The sequence below is a fragment of the Platalea leucorodia genome (genome assembly GCF_965183815.1).
Source record: "Platalea leucorodia genome assembly, chromosome: 1".
Taxonomy (NCBI): Eukaryota; Metazoa; Chordata; class Aves; order Pelecaniformes; family Threskiornithidae; genus Platalea; species Platalea leucorodia.
This window is the reverse complement of record NC_138823.1, coordinates 113,341,775-113,361,408: the sequence shown is the minus strand read 5'-3', so window position 1 is coordinate 113,361,408 and position 19,634 is coordinate 113,341,775. Positions and strand designations below refer to the sequence as shown.

At 44.4% G+C, this 19,634-nt stretch overlaps 2 protein-coding genes across 7 annotated transcripts in view; both read right to left on the bottom strand.

Moving 5' to 3' along the window:
* Window positions 1-1,556, bottom strand: part of ITGA9 (integrin subunit alpha 9) — a gene marked incomplete at both ends in the record, with an annotated part of 229,450 nt that extends 227,894 nt beyond the window's left edge. The window contains one exon of the mRNA XM_082327280.1: window positions 1,381-1,556. Within this exon, the coding sequence (XP_082183406.1) occupies window positions 1,381-1,556 (176 nt within the window). The remainder of the gene's footprint in view (window positions 1-1,380) is intronic.
* A 16,438-nt stretch (window positions 1,557-17,994) lies between these two features.
* Window positions 17,995-19,634, bottom strand: part of GOLGA4 (golgin A4) — a gene marked incomplete at its 5' end in the record, with an annotated part of 74,943 nt that continues 73,303 nt past the window's right edge. For all 6 annotated transcript variants that reach the window (XM_082317862.1, XM_082317863.1, XM_082317864.1 and 3 more), the window contains one exon: window positions 17,995-18,732. Coding sequence is in view for 1 of the 6 variants with exons in the window: in XM_082317863.1 (XP_082173989.1) it covers window positions 18,712-18,732 (21 nt within the window). The remainder of the gene's footprint in view (window positions 18,733-19,634) is intronic.

Below are 19,634 nucleotides of genomic sequence, written 5' to 3'. Positions count from 1 at the left end.
ACATTATTGATCAGAACGATAGACACCTGCACAAAGAGCAAGAAATTCCATCATTTTCATCCCACCATACCCCCCTAGATCAGCATTTGATTCACACCACCGCAAATCCCCAGCAATTTGTGTTGAATCCAAGTCGCTTTCAGCCTTTGCATCCTTTGTCGGTTCCTGCCCCAAGTTAAGCATCGCTTCAAACTGAGAGCTTTTCTTCTCCCAGGGCCCTTTTCCTCTATGGCGTCTTCTGATAAGTCCTTAAAAATGAACCCTCCATGAAAGCCACTATGCAGAAAGGCAGAGCACACAACTACTTGTGAAGTAAAGGGTGTGAAAGAAATTCATTTTTAAAGAACTGGACGCCAGCATGAATACATTTATTTATATCACAGTGCACCACAGTTCCAGCATCAACAGCTGAGTAATCGGGCCATATCTAAGTGTAAAAGATAAAGACAAGCTTTGTGGACATTTATTGGCAGCAGCGGCTCCTGCTCACATTAGAAGTGCACCAGATGACATCAACTAGGTCCAATTAAGAGAAATCAGTTTTAATTTTAACAAAGAGCCTCTGACCCAGACAAGAGAGAGAGACTATGCTCTAAGGCTCTTTTCACTCAATGGGAAAAACAAGAAGCTTGCCAGTTTGCATAATTTTTTGAGATGTAGACAAACTCTACCAACGTTTGTGTTTTTTTTTTTGTTTTTTTGTTTTTTTGTTTTTTTTTTAAAAAGTTACACGGACATTTCCTCTACGGTCCCTCACGCCAAGAGCGGGCACACGGAGGAGGCGAACGCCTCCCGATTTGGGAACGTCCCTCCAGCCACCGGGGGGATTTTCCTCCTCGCCAGGCGGAGTAGGGAGAGATCAGCACCGCCCGTGCTAAACGCGCTGCTCCCGCTGGAGGTGACCGCTACTAAAATTTTCCCCGTTTAACACCGGGTGACCTATCATCTTTCATCCCCCAGGCGTTTTCTGTCAAGGAGATGCGCTGCTAAAAGTTCCCCCCGAGGAAGCGGGGCCGCGCAAAGCCCCACAGGGGCGGGCGAGGGGCGGCTGGCGCTTGAGGAGAGCGAGTTCGCGACGCCGAGCGCCAGCTGCCAGCCCGGAGGGGCACCCCCGTCTTAAAACACCGCCCGACGAGGGGGACCCCGGCTCACACCAGGGTGAACCCCGCCGCGCACAAGGGGCGCGGAGCCCCCGCGGCCGGGGCGGAGGCGCCCCCCGCTGCCCGCCCTGGCGAGGGGGGCTCGGGTGCCGCTCCCTGGCCGCGGGAGAGGCGGCTGCCGCGGAGGGGAGCGGGTGCCCCGGCAGCGCCGGCCCCGCCGCATCGCGCCCGCACCCCGCGGCCTCACCGCCCCGGGGCGCGCAGGGTCGGCGCTACTCACCACCGCGTGCTGTCGTGGTAGTGCTGCAGCACCGAGTACCCGAAGAAGGAGCCGTTGGGACCCTGGAAAACCACGGGGCGACCCACGTCCACGTTGTAGCAGCGCGCCAGGGCCACCCACAGCAGCGGCAGCGCCCACAGCGCCCGCGCTCCGCGCCGCCGCGCAGCCGCCGGCATCCTGCGAGCCCCGGCGCAGCCGCCCGTCCCGGCGCCGCTGAGCGCTGAGCCCCGGCCCGCCGAGCCCTCGCTGCCCCCGGCGCCGACTCCCAGGCGGGCGCGGCCGGGCGCGGCGTTTTTGTGCCCGCCCCGCCGCTCGGCTCGGCTCGGCGCGGCGCGGCCCGGCCCGGCCCGGCCCCGCCGCGGCTCCGCTGCGCCCCGCGCCGCGACCCGCGGGGACTGCGCGCCCCCTCCGCCCCGCTCCGCGGCCACGGCGCCCCCTGGCGGCCGCGGGCGGGACGCGCCGCGGCGGCGGGCAGCGCCCCGCCGCAGCCGCCCGGCGGTGAAGCGCGGCCGGCGCCGCCGGCATCCCGGCCCCGCGGCGCTCCCTCCTCGCCGCTCCCGCCCGGCTGCTCCCGCCGCCACCCCGCAGCGTCCCCCTCGTCCGCGAAACGGCGCTTCAGCTGTGGCTTCATCTCCTTTTTCCGCCTCCCCTCCCGTTCACCCGTGTCCCTCCGGTTCTGCCAGCGTCTGCGCTGCCGGAGCGATCACCCTCCAGGGTCTGGAAGGAGAAGAGGGGAGCCACAAAGCCAAGGGCTAGAAAGAGATGGAGGAATCCATCCAATCCGCCCGTCATTCGTTGGGGGCCATCAGCCCTGCTTGGATTTGGCACGTGGAGAGGGACGCTTCTTGCCCAGGGTGACAGTAGAAGGCCTGATTCGCGTCACGCTGAAATGAATGGGGGATTTTCCTGGGAAAAGGGGAGCCGTGAGGAGAGGCGGTGTCTTTTATCAGGGCAACAGGAATGAAAATACTTTCGAAAAAAAAATCAGACCCGTGTTTTTCCGGTGTAAGTCCTTCAGGTCTGAAAAAGAAGCGTCAACCTCCATGGCTAAGTAAAAGCTGAAAATAATTGCTCTAATATTTTACTAGTTAGACTATCAGAGAGCGAAAATAATCAGTCGAAGATGAGCAAGAGCAAAGGCCAGAAGATAGTCTCCTCCAGTGGATAAGACAAGGGTGACATATCACCCTGCAGGAGAAGGGGAGGGGAGTTATGTGCGAGAAAACCCTTGGCCCCATAGAGCCCATCCTTTTATTATTCAGTAAAAACGACAAATTTTAGCGCTCAGGATTCATGAGAAATCGCGTTTAGATCCTTCTTGAGGATCAAGGCCAGGAGCTCGGAGAAGAAATGCTCCCTCAGAGGTAACTGGGAGTTTCATTCGTCATTGTCAGCCTTTGCTTTGCTATTTAATTCCATGTCCTCCCCTCATCCATGAGGAGATGCCCTGGGAGAAGCAGAGTAGATCCTGGGAAACACAAGAGCAGAGGGGCCAGGAATGACACGAGGGGAACGGCTTCTTCTGGCAGGCAGCGGGGGGTGGGCGGCCAGCTCCGTGCTCCTGGCGTAGGCACATTCTGGGTGCGTTTGACACCAGCCGGTTCACGGGGAATTTGCTTCTGACGGCGACAGTGATCTCCAGGGAAGGACGCTGGATGTCGGGGGTGTTTGAAAGCTGGTGTGGGCAAGCGCTGTCGCAGGTCGAATCGCCTTTCGGTACAGGAAGCTCTCGGCAAAAGTTTAATCATTTTCTGCAAAGGGTTTGCACTGACTGTGGCCATCAGGCTGCAGGGAATTTTACGGTAAGCTGTTTCATGCTATCCACGTGGCTCTTTCAAGACCACAGCCTGTTTCTGCAGGGGAGCATCCTCCTCAGGCAAAGAGCTTGTTCCTAAGCATCGCCCATGAACATCACCCTCAGAGCAAGCGCCCTGGTGCCATATGTATATGTTGCTGTTTAGAAACTGCCATTTTTGATGTTGACCATGATGCCAGAAAGCGAACTTTAACATAGGAATATTCCAGGGACAAGTTTAATAGAGAAGTAATAACTACAGAATTTTGTGGTGAAAAAAAAAATCAGCGGAGGAAGGAAGGTTTCCAGTCACCAAGGTATTCTATATTTGCTGCGTAAAGCCTAGTGGTATAATTATTCAAAGCTCTTGTTCAAGGTGGCTTGTAAAAAGGTTGGGGTGGTGCAAATCGTCTTCTCCATGTAAGTATGTCTAGGGTTATGGAGAAGTGAACATTTTCCAGTCTTAAATCTAAGCGGCAGAGTGCTCAATATCAAATAAAAAGTCACCTATCAATAAAAAGTCACATATCAATGACTTCAGCCTTTAGTGTACAATCAAATTGAAAGAACTGCTTTGCTCATTAGACCACCAAGTGAAAACAAGGGGGCATTTACATCATATTAGCAGGCATATTTATAACATTTAATGAAAAGATTTTCACGGGCTTTTTATAACTGTGCAATCAATATGGTTAAAAGTAATCTGATTTAGGCAGAAAGTCAATATGCCGTGATTAAGGAAATTCCACAAATGACATGCAATCCCATTAGCATTACCAAGCCAAATCCTCTGCCTTTTGAACCAAGAAAGTGATGGGGCTTTCCAGTTAATTACCCGGGCACTGAACGACGCTCAGGCACTCTCCGGCAAAGTTAACGTGAGCTGACACGCTGGAGGGAGCGACGGGTCCGTCCATCTCCAGAGGGAGGAGAGAAGCAAAGCGGCTAGATGAGGTGAATGAACCACTTGTCTCTCACGTTGTAGAGCACTCTCGGGAGGACTTATTTCAACGAGAAGTGATACAATATGGAACTGTGTCAGTCCATAAAAAATTTTAGCTCTCCATTCTTGGCAAGACTACCCAGAGAAAGGCCAGGAACACTGTGCTTCCATCCATTCCTTTTACTGCGCATCCAAATACTGAAGTCATCTCACAACATTTAATCCAATGGGAATTTTGTCAGTCCGGGCAGAAACAGAAACTGCCTGTCTCGATGGTGTAGGTTTAGCTGATAAAACCCTGCCATGCCATTTACGACGGCAATGGGACGCATCCAACTGCAGCGACAAGCGTAATAATAATGTACTGTTAAATGAACATGATGGTAAAAATATGGGCTGAGAACAAGGAATAATACATTAAATCATATGCCAACCCTTTGTGAAGAAACTTTTCAAGCTAGGAATAGCTATATCTGCATTTCTGTACCCCTGTTCTTGCTGCTTGAACCTTGATGTTTGCATCATCTCGGGAGGCTCCATACCTGCACCACAGAGCTAATTTGCAGTTTATACCCACCTACATTAATGAATTACTTAACTGGAATTTAACATGTTGTATTTTGGCAGGGCTCAGTCTCCAGATTAGGTTTTAAATTAGAAAAGTTATCTGTAAATTGAGGACCATCAGTGAAACAGCACCCTTGGCAATACTTTTTAATTAATAACTTGAATTGTAGAGCTCAGGAAAAAAAAAAAAAAACCACCACCACAATAATGTTCTGACTGTGGAAAGAGAAAGAAAACAAATGCCCCACGTCTGCATTGCTTACAGATTCAGCTGCGTACAGACCTGGTTCATCAAGATTGAGTGTTAACAGGCAGTTTCGCTCCTGGAGCCTTCTCCTCCCAAAATCCCACTTCACACATGATTATTTTTTTTTTTTTAATATATATATAATTTTGCTCCTGTGCTGCACATATTGAACTCAAAATTGTTTTCCTTATTTTGACCAATACCTTACTTAAAATGAAGACATTCTTTTTGATATGCTAATCATTTGCTTTTCCTTGCATTTGTTTCGCAGTGGTGCTGTGGCATTCCCGTGGTATTACTGTGGTTGAGGTTTTACCGTCTGTTTTAAGCCAGTCTACATCCACAAGTAACACTGCATTTTCACTGCCTTCCCGCAGCCACCCACGACTTACGACTACAGTCACTTGCAGCTTGTTTGACCACCTGTTTTGGGCCCTGCACGTTCAGGTGTGGATTTCTCCAACCTGTCCCCATCTCCCTCCCGCTCGCTCTCAGCTTCAGCTGGGGAAAGGCTGCGGTCCTGCACCGGGTCCGGGCTACGTCCCCTTTTCCCGCCCCAGCATCCATCAGCAGGGAGCGCTAATGATGGGAAGGCACCCCATACGCTCATTAATAGAAAGGCTGCTGCCTCTCTTAGCCGTTATTCATACGTTTACGTCAGTGCATGCTTACTGAAGGGGGGTTAAGTGAACTTGGGTTAATGCTTTCCCACCGCAGCTGTGAGACTTGCTGGTTCTTCGCGTGCATTCACCATATTTCTCTGGCGAGTGCTCGATACGAGGAGATCGATAACTGTGTTTGTAAATCAGGTCTTACTGCTAATACTGTAGTTTATTTTTAGTCGGTTCCCACAGAGCTGTGTGATCTAATCCACCTTCAGGCTCAGCTGTAAGGAGCTCAGGAGACCGAACGTCTTTAGTCTTTCAGTGGAAGAGATGTTTTCCAGACATTTTTTTGTAGCTCTTCTTGCATACCAGGTAAAGAGCATCCTCTTCAATTCCTCTGCCACTGTGGCTTTGTGCAAAAGATTGATCTCCCCGCTGAAGGACAGGGAAGAGCACTGCCACCTTTCATTGCGCTGTAAGGGGAATGGAAGAGACTTCTCCTCCTTCCCCCTTTCTTTTCAAGCTCTCACCACTGCTGAAGCTGTCAGAGAGAAGGATGTTGCTTTGTAACAAATAGGTAAAAGTACTAACTACAAAAGACCAAAAAATATTAATATAGACACATAAAATAGGATAAATATCACGTATTTTTGATAAAGAGGGAATTCCCCACATTCGCCTGCCTACTAGAGAATGAGGTAGGAAACGGCTGGATTGACAGTGACGGAGCTCGGTGTTTCCCAAATGACTACAGTCACACTGAGAGGAGCTTCCTACATTTAAACTCACTATTTCAGCCTGTCAGACATCAAATCATTTGCAGCATCTAGACTTACCAGCAAACGGTACAAACTGTATCTTCCTACATTATTCCCATTAAATTAAGGGGATGTCGCCCTCAATTTTTGCATCAAATGCAAGAGGAATTACTTTAGATAGGTAACATGTTCAAGTTGAGTTCCCACTGGAAACCTGAATGAGGTGCCTACACTGATTTCATCGCATAATATACAAATTTAATTCCTACTGGGCTGTTCTTCCATTTGGCTGTCGCTATTTCTCCAGCTGGAGTAAAGAGGGAAGAAGGAAAATTATTCTCTTGCTGGTACTGTTATTCGCTGTTGTTACCTCTTCAACCGCTCTCTCTTACCTTTCTCGTAGAGCTTGGCTAAAGTTTTCCAAACAGATTGAGAATCTGAAAACTTTTATCTGGGTGGAAGACAGAGCCAATGAAAATCTTAGGCGATACAGAAGCTGATGATTTAATCAAAAAATCATCTTCTCATAATAATTGCGAAAAGAATAGAGTGGAAAGCCAGAATTTTCAGAGCCTCATATGCAAAAATCAATTGCCCCTTTTTAAGTATTTAAGGGTTTTCTTTTCTCAAACTGTACTGTTTCAGCAGCCATCCAGTTTATTTAACGATCCAGCCTCACCATTTTTCTATCCCCTTGAAAATGATGCATTAACATTGGACTTAAACACTTACCCTGGCTTTCAATATTGGGGTATTTTTCAGCCTGATTTATGGTCAATTTGTGCCGAAAGGAATATGCATCATATAACGTAAAACATATCTCTCAAACATTTATCATATGCTGTATACCAGTAACAGAAGGAATTCAACTGAGCCAAGTAAAAGAAAAAAAAAAAATCCACCAAGTAAATCTTTCCCATTTGATAAAGGGTTTTTTTTTTTCCTTTCTTCAGTATATCCAGATCTCTGCATTTTCATATTCAGACCTCTACTCAGCAGTCTCTATTCAGCCACGCTGCGTGCTCCATTAAGTACATGCTTAAATATGAGGAATGAAGGGGAACGGAACGGCAGACCCGGAGCCCAGCACGTGCTCAGGCTCAATCGGGACTCAGGCTAACTTGCGGATACACTGCTAACAGCAAGCAGTCCTCAAGTTTTGCACCTCTCCTATTTTCTGACAGCCGTCATATGTTTGCATGTGGTTAGAATTACAACCCTGTTGTATGCATTCATATAGTATATATTTAAAAATGTACACAGACACACACGTGTTGCAAACCAAACACACACAGGCTGCTTTTGAATTGCTTTTTGTTCACTAGCGCTGGTCTCGCTAGTAGACCTGTCACTCCGCGTTTTTACTTCACGCTGACATCGGCGAGATCGTGTGCTCTGTCACTCAGAGTTGATTGAACCTCATTACCACAGCCCAGGGATCAACTGATCAAAAAGCTTTTATCACCATAATGAGAGGAGACAGACTTTTATTTGGCAATATACTGTAATCAAATCCTCTATGTGCTATTTCTTTTCATTTATACATGTTAGAGTGGCTATAAGGAGGACCTGTGGATAAAAATGCATAAATCCAAAAATAAGCCATGTGGCAATATATTCTAAAAGCACACGCGATGTGTCTCAGGTAGTCACCCCTAAAATAGCTGCGCCAGCCCCACAGGGTCTCTCTTAAGGGAAACTAGGAAGAAATTCTGTTTCCTTCACCTCCACTGACGGGTGCCCATCAGGACCACCGTGAGGAAGGGGACAGGTTATCAAGGTACGAGAGCTATGGTTAAGGAAAAGTGAAGCTCCGCCCGTGGGCAATTCAGAGCACCTGAAGCTGGGCTTTCAAAAACGGTCAAGAGAGAAAACCCCTCTCTCATCTGTGACTACAGAGAAACTCCAGAAATAACCTCACCAACCAAAGCTAGCCTTTGTCAGTACCTCCTAAACAATCACTGAAACCAAAAATATGATGGCACTAAAACATACCTCATGGCTATCCCCACACTTAAGAAGATTGATACGCTCTTAATTGAACTGGCTCGCTAGCATTGTCTCGGTCTCATCTAACTTCATGTTTCTTGGCTAACTAGCGAGCTCTCGCCCATGGCTGAATTTTAAACTCGGACTAGATGAGGCTGTTGAATGTATCATACAAGTTGGAGAAAAACGTGTCACCAGCTTTCAAAAGGCATTGCCCCAGCCTATAGCTTTTCTCCATAATCTTCTTAATAACCTCACGGGGACTATAAGTAAAGGAGGTGAAGGCTGAAATTGTGACTTTTCACAGAAGAGCTCTTTTTCCCAGAAGACTACCTCTTTCCTGCTAGCCCTGGGACTCCTAGGAAAAGTGCTAGGCTACCTGGAGAAATACATCAAAGAGAAATGATAAATCCAATTCCCCTACTGATTACCGTTCTTTGTCCAGAGTCAGGAGGGGATTAGACCTGCCACAAAGACTGCAGTTTCTACATCAACCTCAGGCTGACAAGAATTTGGGTATCTGAGACACAATGGATCCTTATCACAGTTTTCTTAAGTAGCTTAGCCCTGTCCCCAGTCAGTATCTGAGTTGCAAACCCCTGACAGCTCTTCCACCTTCTCCTAGAGGAGCCCTGGGACAATGGGGCAACCTCATAAGGAAAACCAACATGCTGCAGTGTTGCAGTGAAAAGGATAAATTGTAAATGAAATTCTGCAAGTGTCACCTCCCGTGCAAAAATCCCACTGATTTCAACCTGCACATTCCAAGTGCCAAGCCCAGCTGGAGCCTACTGCTCCCCGAGGTGGGGAAAGCCACGTTGCAGTCTGCATTTCAGCAATGCTGTCGCAGCAGCTTATGGAACCGCAGCTTTACAGACAGCTAACCCTTCCTCCTAGCTGCACTGTGGCCATACTCAAAGGACTAGCTGGTGACGAGCCTAAAAAACAAACACAGTGTTATAAACCGGGACTTATCCTATTTTCAGAAAGAGTTTTAAACCAAAGTGGAATTAACTAGACTTAAAGATTATGCCAATTTACATGCCATTAAATTTATGTGTTTTAGTTTTCTATGAAATTACAGCTTAAGACAAAGATATGAGGTATGTAACTATAAAGAGACTGTTGCTTGTCTCCTTCATTTGATTTTCACTTAGTGAACCTCCAGTGGTAGAGGTCCTTTTCAACAGCCTGGACCTGTCTCACAGGAACCCAGGGAAGGGTTCCCAGAAGCTTTCATGGAGCTGGACTGTTTAGAATTTTTAAAGCCCAATATAAGTAGATTTTGTCTCATTTATCTCATTTCACTACATCAAAACAAAAATCACAAGCGGGAAACGTGTACTAGATACGAGAAAGTCATGAAATACTGGCCACATAGTGGATCCTGTGATCCACCATTTTTCTACAGGATAGTAAATCTCACTGATTTATACTTCAAAGTGATGTCTCCACTTTCCTTCTTAGCCTCCATATCCAAGTCTATTAGTCTGAGACCCTGGTGGTCACACGAGCTTTGGCCACTTGTCAAAAGGTCCAGTTTACACCACAGCTTTCAAATGTTTTGCTTGGCATTCTTGGCACATCTGCTCTCCATTAGCCAGCCACTCAATGTTTATTATTCCACATGTTAACTATCATACACTCCTTGTGTGAAAAGTTCAGGTAAACAATAACCTATTTATCATCTTTGAGAGATCCAAACCTGTTATCTCTGCACAGAAAAGACACTTTTTGCAGTTGTGTGCGTGGGCACTCAAAGCTCGAGCCCTTAACCGAATAATTTGGGATACACAGGACCCTTCTGTGACCCAGTCATCCCTAAATTGTCTGCTATGCTATGGCTTCATTTGGTGCGTGCTGCACATACACAGAAGTTCAGAAAAGTAAACTGTGGGGCTCCACAGGACTTGTTATCGGCATGAGATATGCTAGAAGAGGCATAGTTACCGAGATTAATAATGTGAAAAACACTGAATCTGAGCATTCGGATAGCAAGAAGGATGCTGTGTTGATGCCAGTGATTTTAAAACAACAAACAACAAAAAAGCAAAAACACCCCCTAAACCCCTCGAGCCCCCCACCCTCTAGGACAAAATTTTTTTCAGGTATAATTCAGTTTAAATCAGTGAAATTAAGGGAAGGCATTTGCAATCCTGAGAGTGATATTCACTACAAATAATGTGGAGAGGGGAGCACGGCAGTTGTGATAACACAGCAGGCTCTCTTGTTTATGAGCGACATTATTCACACGCCTCAGCGACTGGCCCTGGTATAAGAGAGGTTCTGGGAGGAATTTGGCAGTCACAACCCTGTCATCCCACAGACCAGCAAGAAAATAAGACAAATTTGGAGGTCGATGAGACAGTTTCGTGGTTCACCTGCGGATTTCTACTGAGTCGCTTCTAGCGTCACTCTATTAAAACAAAGTTGCACACTCCTAGCCCTCTCGCTCAGTTGATGAGGACTGACCAGGTGGCACTAGCAATGTTAAGAGAAAGGCTTGGCATGTCTTCCAAGATGGAGACAGTGACTGTCATGCCCAAGCTGCGAGACTGGGGTTTTGGTAGAGGCTCCTCCATAAGAAATAAATAGTCCAAGCTCAGCCTCATCTCCGATTTCAGAGAAAAGCAGAACCTTCGGAAAAAATTAAGAGTACGTGATGCTTTCCCACCCTCCTTGTGAGCGCTTACAGACCTGCGTGTCCCAGGTGAAAGCAAGGCATGCTTCTGTCCTCAGCAACATCACCCACAAAACTGGGACCGGCCTGGTTGGGCTGGTCACAGTGCGCATGGAATCAGGTGAGATGCTTAATTACCTTGCCTTCCCTGCCACATAATAAATTAGTCCAGGCATCCCAGTCCGATACGTTAAACAAACTATGCTCACAATTAGTTGACAGGAGCAGTGACAGGGGATATAAGCAAAGTTTAATTGTCACCTTGTCAAGAGGGCATGAACTGAAGTTTATTTTTACCTCCTCTTGTCCACCGCGTTTATTTGATTCCCTGACTATAGCATGCCATTACTGCAGCCACAAAGGGCTTTCTGAAAACCATCAGGATCCTGTTGAAGGATGTCTATAACAATACATAAATTGACTTCTATTTTTAGTCAATATTAGAGCTTATCTAAAGTAAACATTAATTCCAGCTTCCCTATAGTCAGCATCCCTCCCAGAAATACCCACTCTTATTCTCAACCTAAAAATAAGCCGGTGACTTCATGCATTTGCCTCTTATGCTCTGTCTCCCCATAAAACAAGCAGCAGACCCATGCTGTCTAGCAGCTCACTGAAAGTCACCCTCACCTTCTGCCTGTTTAAAAACTTATTTCCAAGGAGACACTGATGCACAATTGGAAAGGGTCAGCAAAGACAAATGAAATAAAGCGTTTAACAAAAAGCATTTAATCAATAATTGTACATAACCAGCACGTAAAAGGGGAGCTGAAGAGACCACCTCTACAACGCAACGCTGGCGGTGGCCCAGCACCTCTCTGGCCTGCAGTGCTCTTGCCTAGAGGAAGCCGCTGGCTCTGCCACAACTGCTGGCTTGCCCTGCCGGTTTATCGGGGCCTCCGTGTGCGCCCACCCAGAAGGTGCGAGGTCAAGTCTAGCTCTCCAAGCAGAAAAGCTGTCTCTAATCACTAAACTTTTTTTTTTAAAAAAGGTTTCATACCACTACAAATAACTAACGCAGTATATCTGCCTATGCTTAAAAGCCTAAACATAGTAAGTCCTACGCACGGCCACGTGCAGCACTCTACAAAGCAACCACACGTCTCCTTGTAAGACCTTATTCATGCTGGCCATTGCCACCAGAGCCTTCTCCCCTCTTCCTCTATGATTGTATTAAACAAGTCACATTAAAAAAACCAAACCATTAAAAACCCCTACAGAGGTAGGTCAGACAAGCCCATAGAGAAAGGTGCACCCCAGTTCTCAGGGAATGGCATGGCAGTTTTGTACTTATTCACTGGTTGAATAAGGAGAGCACTGTAAGACCAGAACAACTTCCACAGTATTTTTAGGTAGCATGGGGATATCCTCATCTTGAGGAAAAGTACAGGCAATCTGGATCTCTCCTGCTCACCCTGTATTTATAGCAACTTTTCTGTTGGTCCATCCTAGAAATGAGGTCCCACCATGGCAGAACCTGCATAAAATACACAGAAACTGTGCTTCATCTCAAAGAGTTTAATACCCTGAGAATCATCACGTCCTGAATGTGCTACCTGAAGCTGAGGGGAAAAAAAAATGCACACTTAACTAAGCTAGACACCTCCTGTACTGAATTTGTGGTTGATCGGATTTTAATTCAGTGAGTAACTGCACTGGAATCTCGGGGCTGAAGCGTGCTGTGCTTTAAATAACACGCAGATAAAACTCGCCGTGGCTGCAGAGCTTCAAGGTGAGGACAGTTTCTTTCTGTGTGGAAAAATTTTTCGGGGAAGTCAAAGCTAGAATTCAGTGTGGGAAAGCAAAACATTCGCTCTCTGAAGATAGCTCAGCCTACTACTTATTTTCATTACCGTAAAGGAAGACCCTAGTCTTTCACCTCATCCCTCCTCCTTCCCCCACCCCTTATTTTATCACCATTCTAAAAGGGCCACGTAACTCTGCTCCTAGCCTAGGCTATGATGAGGGGAAATAACCTCCATTATTTTTAAGGCATACTGCTCTGCGTATCATAAGCCCTAGACAGCCATCACAACATACACCAATAAGAATTGTTGGATTGGCTGTGTCTTCTTTTTGTATGGTTTGCAATTTAGTTGTTTCAAGCTTATAAACTACCTCCAGTGGGCTTTTCCACTTCTGGGCATAGGGAAGTACTGCCCATTTTGTTAAGGGACAAAGGAAAGTCTATTATTTTCAATCCTTCAACTATTTCCAGCATAATTTGTTACAGCAGCAAGGATGGCAATTTAGTAGTATCCGTAAAGATACACAGATGCATAAGTGAACCAGAATATCCAGTTACACCAACACAGGATATTCCATTCCAGCAGCTCTCACGTGCTGGGGCACAAAACCTCATGGGCACTGGGGAGGCCTACTCGTAGACAGCTTGTGCCTGCTCATGATCGACTACTTCTACCCCCTCCACAACAGCCGATCGGCTGTGAGAACAGCTGGAGTGTTGGTGAGAGACAGGGTGAACTCAGAACTTCTACACAAAACCAGTAATAAATTTAATAATACTTCTCATCTGATCTGCTATGATGAATCTTGCATCTCAGATAACTTTACTCTGTACCTACCTCTCTTCTTTCTTCCTCATTCAGATACTCATTCTCCTAGTTTTCCATTTCAGCTGTTTCTCCAGAGCTTGTGGCTTGAGTGGGAAAGACTGGCAAGACTCAGCAGAAGCAGCAGCTTGCAGTTAAGGAACCACAGAGCATGTCATGTTGGCCGCACAGAGGGATGCCTGTTCTAAATTTGTACATACTGTTTGTTTGATCATTTTGATTCATTTGCAAAAGATATACTACTGCCTCGTCCAAGTTAGAAAACTTTTAACTGCTTCCCTTACTCCAATAAAACTGGACGATGCATAATGCTGCTAAATGTGACAGCGATTTTTCTTGCAGACATCAGCACTGTTAACAAGTAGGAATCACAGATCTAAATAAGAAGGCTAAATACTTTCTTGGACCACTAAAGTTTCCAAAATATAAACAGTGGCAAAGATTACATCATACACACTGTTATTCATCCCTTTTCCTTTCAGTGAAGTTAAATGCTTACAGAAATGCTGGAGAGCATTTCAAGCCGCCCAGCCACAAAGAGAGGCTGGTACAGCTCAGCAGGCAAAGGCGCCTCTGCCGCGGGCGCGCTGACCTGCTTCAGCATCGGCCCAGGGCGCCCTCCAGACCCTGAGCCTGGCCAGCCCCCAGGGCCGCGCAGGCCTTCGTCCCCGTTTGGAAAAGCTACCTGCCAAATCGAAGTGGCTTTGGTAACGGCAACACGCCTCGTTAGAAAACAACTACCTCGTTCATTTGCCCAATGGCTACCAGGTGATGACGTGACCTGGGCTGCTCTAGAAGCTGCAACCAAGAGGAGCAAGTCACATGTCACAGCAGATGTCAGCACCACGCTTATCTCCATCATCATCAACTACTGTACCATGATGTGCTAGCACAGCCGTAAGATAACACGTAATTACCATGCGCTTAATTACCACTTCTCCGAAACGCCACATGGTATTAAGTGTAGGAAAGACTAGCTGTCACTGTTCTACAATGAAAGAAATCTCTAGAGACGTGCTTAATTTGAGTCAACGTACCTTTAAAATTACTCTAATACATACAGGAAAGTAACTCGATGTTAACAGAGGAAGACTAGAATCAGTGTAAATGAGAGCCTGCAAGAGAAGAGATAATTAGAGGTGGCAACTCCTGGATTATAAACACAATGCAGAATAACACGCAATTTACTGCTTGCTTCTGTTCTAGCATGTCTAATTTGCAACATTATGAATATACACAACCAAACAGAGTTCGAAAATCCCATGCTAGCAACGCTTTTGAGGACCAGGGTCTAGGAACAGCCACGAGGATTCATGTATCGCTGGGTTTGGATATCCCACACGTAGGGGAGAGGCTGCCGGTTTCTGCTCATCTTGATTTCCATAAGGAATCAGTCATAGCGTTGTGAAAGAACTGTCTTTTCTTGAAAAAGCAAATGAAAAATGAGTTTCTCAATTTAACAAACTCCATAGAGGAAAAAAGATATTTTCTGTAGCACATAGGGGTGGACAATAGATTGTATGCAAGAAATATGAATTACAAAATTAAACCAATCTTCTCAGTATTCATCCTGGTTTTCGGAGAGTTTGGAATCCTCATTTTAGAGAGGAGAACCAGATACCACGTACTATGTAGGAAAGAAAATAAGTTTTAGTATAGCTCACAGAAAGAGGAACTATAAATGGCAGAAGTGGAGGTTGGATGGATTTATATACGTTTTAGAAAAAGTTTGAAATAGTGTGTTGCCAATAAATATCAGCCTAGGCACTGAAATAATACAGGAATAAAAAACTGGTATTTTTAATCTAAATTAACAATGGTTAATCCTCAGGACATTAGAGGACACTTGATAAACATTTTAAGTCTTATTTTTATAAATAGATCTACACAATTTTTTCTATGCATGTGCATGGGTCCATACAATTATAAATACGATGTATATTGCATGTAAAACTGGGGGAAAGTTCAACATAAGACAATCCCAATCTGTTCTCTCGCAGCAGCATCTTTTAACAATCCAGTCTGAACAAGCTTGGGATCCCTTAACCTTTGCTAAAAAGGCAGCCAAAACTTTGATGCAGTCTTTGGCTTTACCTACATGTGTCTAAACAAGGATATTTTATAATCAGAAATATTTGTGGCCTGGAGTATATTAGTTTATCGTCACATTGGTACTACTAGCAGTATTTTATGACACTCCAACAACAAAAAACCACTACTCAAAGTGAAGCTCTCATTTTCATGCTTTCACCCTAACTCATTTCCTTTATTTAAACTCTAAAGCAATGCTTTACTTACAAATTCTCTTAAAAAAAAAAAAAAAATCTAGAAGCAATTAAAACTTCAGTCTGACAAAACTCTTGTGCTTAACACATTTCCCATTATGTTACGGAATAGTTATGTGATTGCTTATCATTTAACTTTTTCAAAATGTGAATGTGGGGAGTAGTTACCTGATTTTAGTTTAAAAAAAAGCATCAAGGATAACTCTATGATCTCCTTTGCGTTCTTTAATTAGGTCACTTAAGGGGAAAAAAAATATTTACTCCATCCAATTCTGTATGAATATTATATAGACTATTTCAGTTTGCTCCACTGCATTTAGGTCATGCTTGACAAAGTACAGCCTAAAACTAGTACCTTTCATGGAAAGGGAAAAGAACAAAAAGAGAAAATGTGAAAAATAGCCTATTTGCGAGGACAAGAGAACTGTAAGTGATCATAGCGAGACTCACTGCCAGAGTAGCGGATCCCTGCGTTTAATTTCCCAAAGCCTAAGACAACGTACACCTCACATGGAAATCTGAACCTCAAATCTACATTTTAGATTGCTGTAATGAGAGCGATAGCAAAATCCTACAAATCCTCAGCCAGCTATGAGAGGAACACGCGTTCCTCACAGCCAAACGTACCCATGTCAAGTCTGGTCCAGGCTGCTGCTGTGTGAAGCAATGTGCTGGAGGATGCCGTTCTGCTATGCAACGGAAGCGAAGAGAAGAAATGTTGGGGTTTTTTTGAAACCAAATTTGACACATTTGATAAAGGGGGGGGAAAAAAAAAAAAGGCAGCTATAAATAATAAAGCAGCATGAAAATGAAGAGATTTTGCCAGAGACAAGGCAGTAGGAAATAAAAGATGGAACTCTGGGTCCTTAGCTATCAAAGGCAAGCCACGTCCCTTTAGACTGTAAACAATTTAAAGCCAGATGTATTCTTTAGACAGCTGGTGGCCGCAACAGACCTTGGAGCACTCAAATTGTTGCACTTCTTCCAGTTGTGTTGGGATACAAAACTGTGCAAGTAAAATCAGTTTCTTCACTTTTTTTTCTGCAGATGACATAAAAGGTGAATACCTGTGCATTTGCAAAAAAAAAAAAAAAAAAAAAAAAAAAAAAAAAAAAAAAAAAAAAAACCAACCCCCCCCCCCCCCCCCCCCCCCCCAAAACCCAATCCCAAAACAAATCCCAAGCGTATCAAACATCCTACATGTCATTGGCCTGTACTTATTTTCTGGAGCCACGCACAAATATTAGGCTGCTATCTGTGCCCTGGCCTGAGGGTCAGCTAACTGAGCAGGGCATGGAAAACCACTGGACACGAGAAGAGAAACGGCCGACCTTGACAGGCACCAACAGCCTGAGAAGCTGACAAAGGGACGGTGTTGAGAGGAACGGCTGGATCTCACCGGCGGTTTTGGGGCAGTTACGTGAGGAAAGGCTGAACTTCAGAGATAATCAGAGGCAAATACTGGGGATGCAGAGTCTTGAAATGCCAGCAATGCTGAGGTAATCGCAACTCTAATACCGTATGAAGCTGACATTATCTAGATAACAGTACGAGACATACAAAATTTGGGTACACAGAAATATAAAATTTTGGGTAGTGTCCTTGGGCACGACGGCTGGAGCAGGACAACAAATCAAATCTGTCAAAGATGAGCTATTTAGAGGATTGCTGCTCCTATAAACACTCGTTAAAATTATGTTCATGGAGAACTGATCACCTTGAACCATCTTCGCAAACTACCATACACAGTACAAATGACAGTTATTGGTATGGTAAATATCAAAGTAGCTGGAGAACAAGTTAAATTTATCCATACTTGCATATTGCTTCAGAGGATCACAACTTACCTGCCAAAATGACCAGACAGGCATTATTTAAAAGAACAAAAAAAAAATACATAATCTAAAACTTTTACAAAGCAAACTTCCCTACTTGCTATACTCTCACATCAGCTTTTCAGCTCACCATGTGTCTGTTTCACAGGTTGTTATCCCTTGAAAATCTGAAGGTCTCCACTGACTTTTTACATTTCAATGGACTTGAACAGCAATTTTTACAAGAGGGATTTAGCCTGGAAATGTCTCAGCTAACGATGTCTCGAACAGGAATAAGAACAAAACCGGTGGATCCTTTCTGAAGAAAAATCATACCAAAGAAGTTCCAAAATTATACAGTAAATAAACTTTATTTCATCTCAGCTCTTGTCAGATTAGTGCTGTCAACAGTCACAGATCAGCATATGATACAGTTATGTATTAACTATTTACAATTTACAGTAACGTACTTTTTCTCCAGAAAATATAAGTAGAAAAGCTAGGAGTAAACAAATGAGGTACTGCAATTTGGATTTATTGTAGGCAAAAGCATATAGAAGTGACCTTTAGCAAACAACCGTAAGATCAAATCGGGAGAGAGTAGTCATCAAGAGTGCCTAGTTCATCAGGAAAATCACCTCAACCGCTACCCATCCAAAAATGTATTGCACAATTCATTCAAAAATAAAAAAATAAATAGAAGAAACAAACCATTTATTTCAACTCTTAAAAAACACCCAGTAAAGCCTGTATAGAGATACAGTAGTGGGCAATTCCTTCCTAGGATAAAGTCTTTTCTCTCCTTTAAAAAAATAACCTTTAACACAAAATAGAAGACAGTGTTCAATAGAAGAGAAAAAAGACTTATCACCAGATAACCCCTGATTAGCGTTTCTTGTCAAGGCAGTTTTAACTATATTCATGGTCCAAAGGTAGTGCTGACTTTTGGTTCTTGCTGTTCCGTTTGTGACCGTGAATAATAGCTTTTCTTCATGTCCCTTCTCAAGGGACAACAACAGAGATATGAACAGATTTTTAAGCAGCAGTGTCGTGAGACATTCTCATCACAATTTCTTCAGGATGGTCGTAGCCATGACTAGAAGAATGGAAAGTTAGAACAAATGAACAAATGTTACATTATTGAGAGCACCTTAGAAGTACTTAATATTAAAATAATGACAACATTGTTGTTTGTTGATAGGAATAGGAGATGGAAGAATTTCAGGTAAGTCAAATTGCCAGATTATTAACTGATTCGGAGCAAGTAATTCCATTCCAATACCTGCAAAACAGTTGAGCAACTGTGATGAAAACAAAATAACCTGTGGCAAAACAGTCAGGAGTCTCTCTGGAAATAGTCAGTCTACCACATCGTTGCCTCTTAATCCAATGAAAAACAAAGTTGTCCTCTCTGCATAAGGCCTATCATCAAAATTGAAATGATGAAGTAAAATTTTGGGGCTAGCAAAAAGCCTCCTTTACCAGAAAAATATTTATTGCTTTCACAATGAAGTCAGCATCATCTTAATTTCTAAGTTTTATACATGCAAGAATATTATCCAATTTGCTGGCTATCTACGGACATAAGTCACAAAAATACTTGAGATAAAGTAAGAAACTACAATCCAATAATGAGGTCTGAAGAGTTTCCATACGTATTAGCTTAAGTTATGAAAGTATAACAGGTAATTGCTGACACTAAGGTCAAAAATCAAGCCTTTCTGTGATATGGTTCAAATGCAGCTGAGAATGCCTGAACTTCTTACACCAGCATTACAGACAGCATGACGAGAATTTAAGTTTCAAACATGCTTTCTGCAATAGTGTTGTAAATAGCTTTGTCCTATCATTACCAACGATTCAATTATTTTCAACAGAGGGCTAGAAAAAACAGCTGCTGATTTTGTCAAGAGATGATCAAGGCTAGGAGGCAAACAGTCCAAACTCTATTGCGTTTTAAGTGCAATAAAGTGCATCCGCTATTGTATTCAGAGGTTT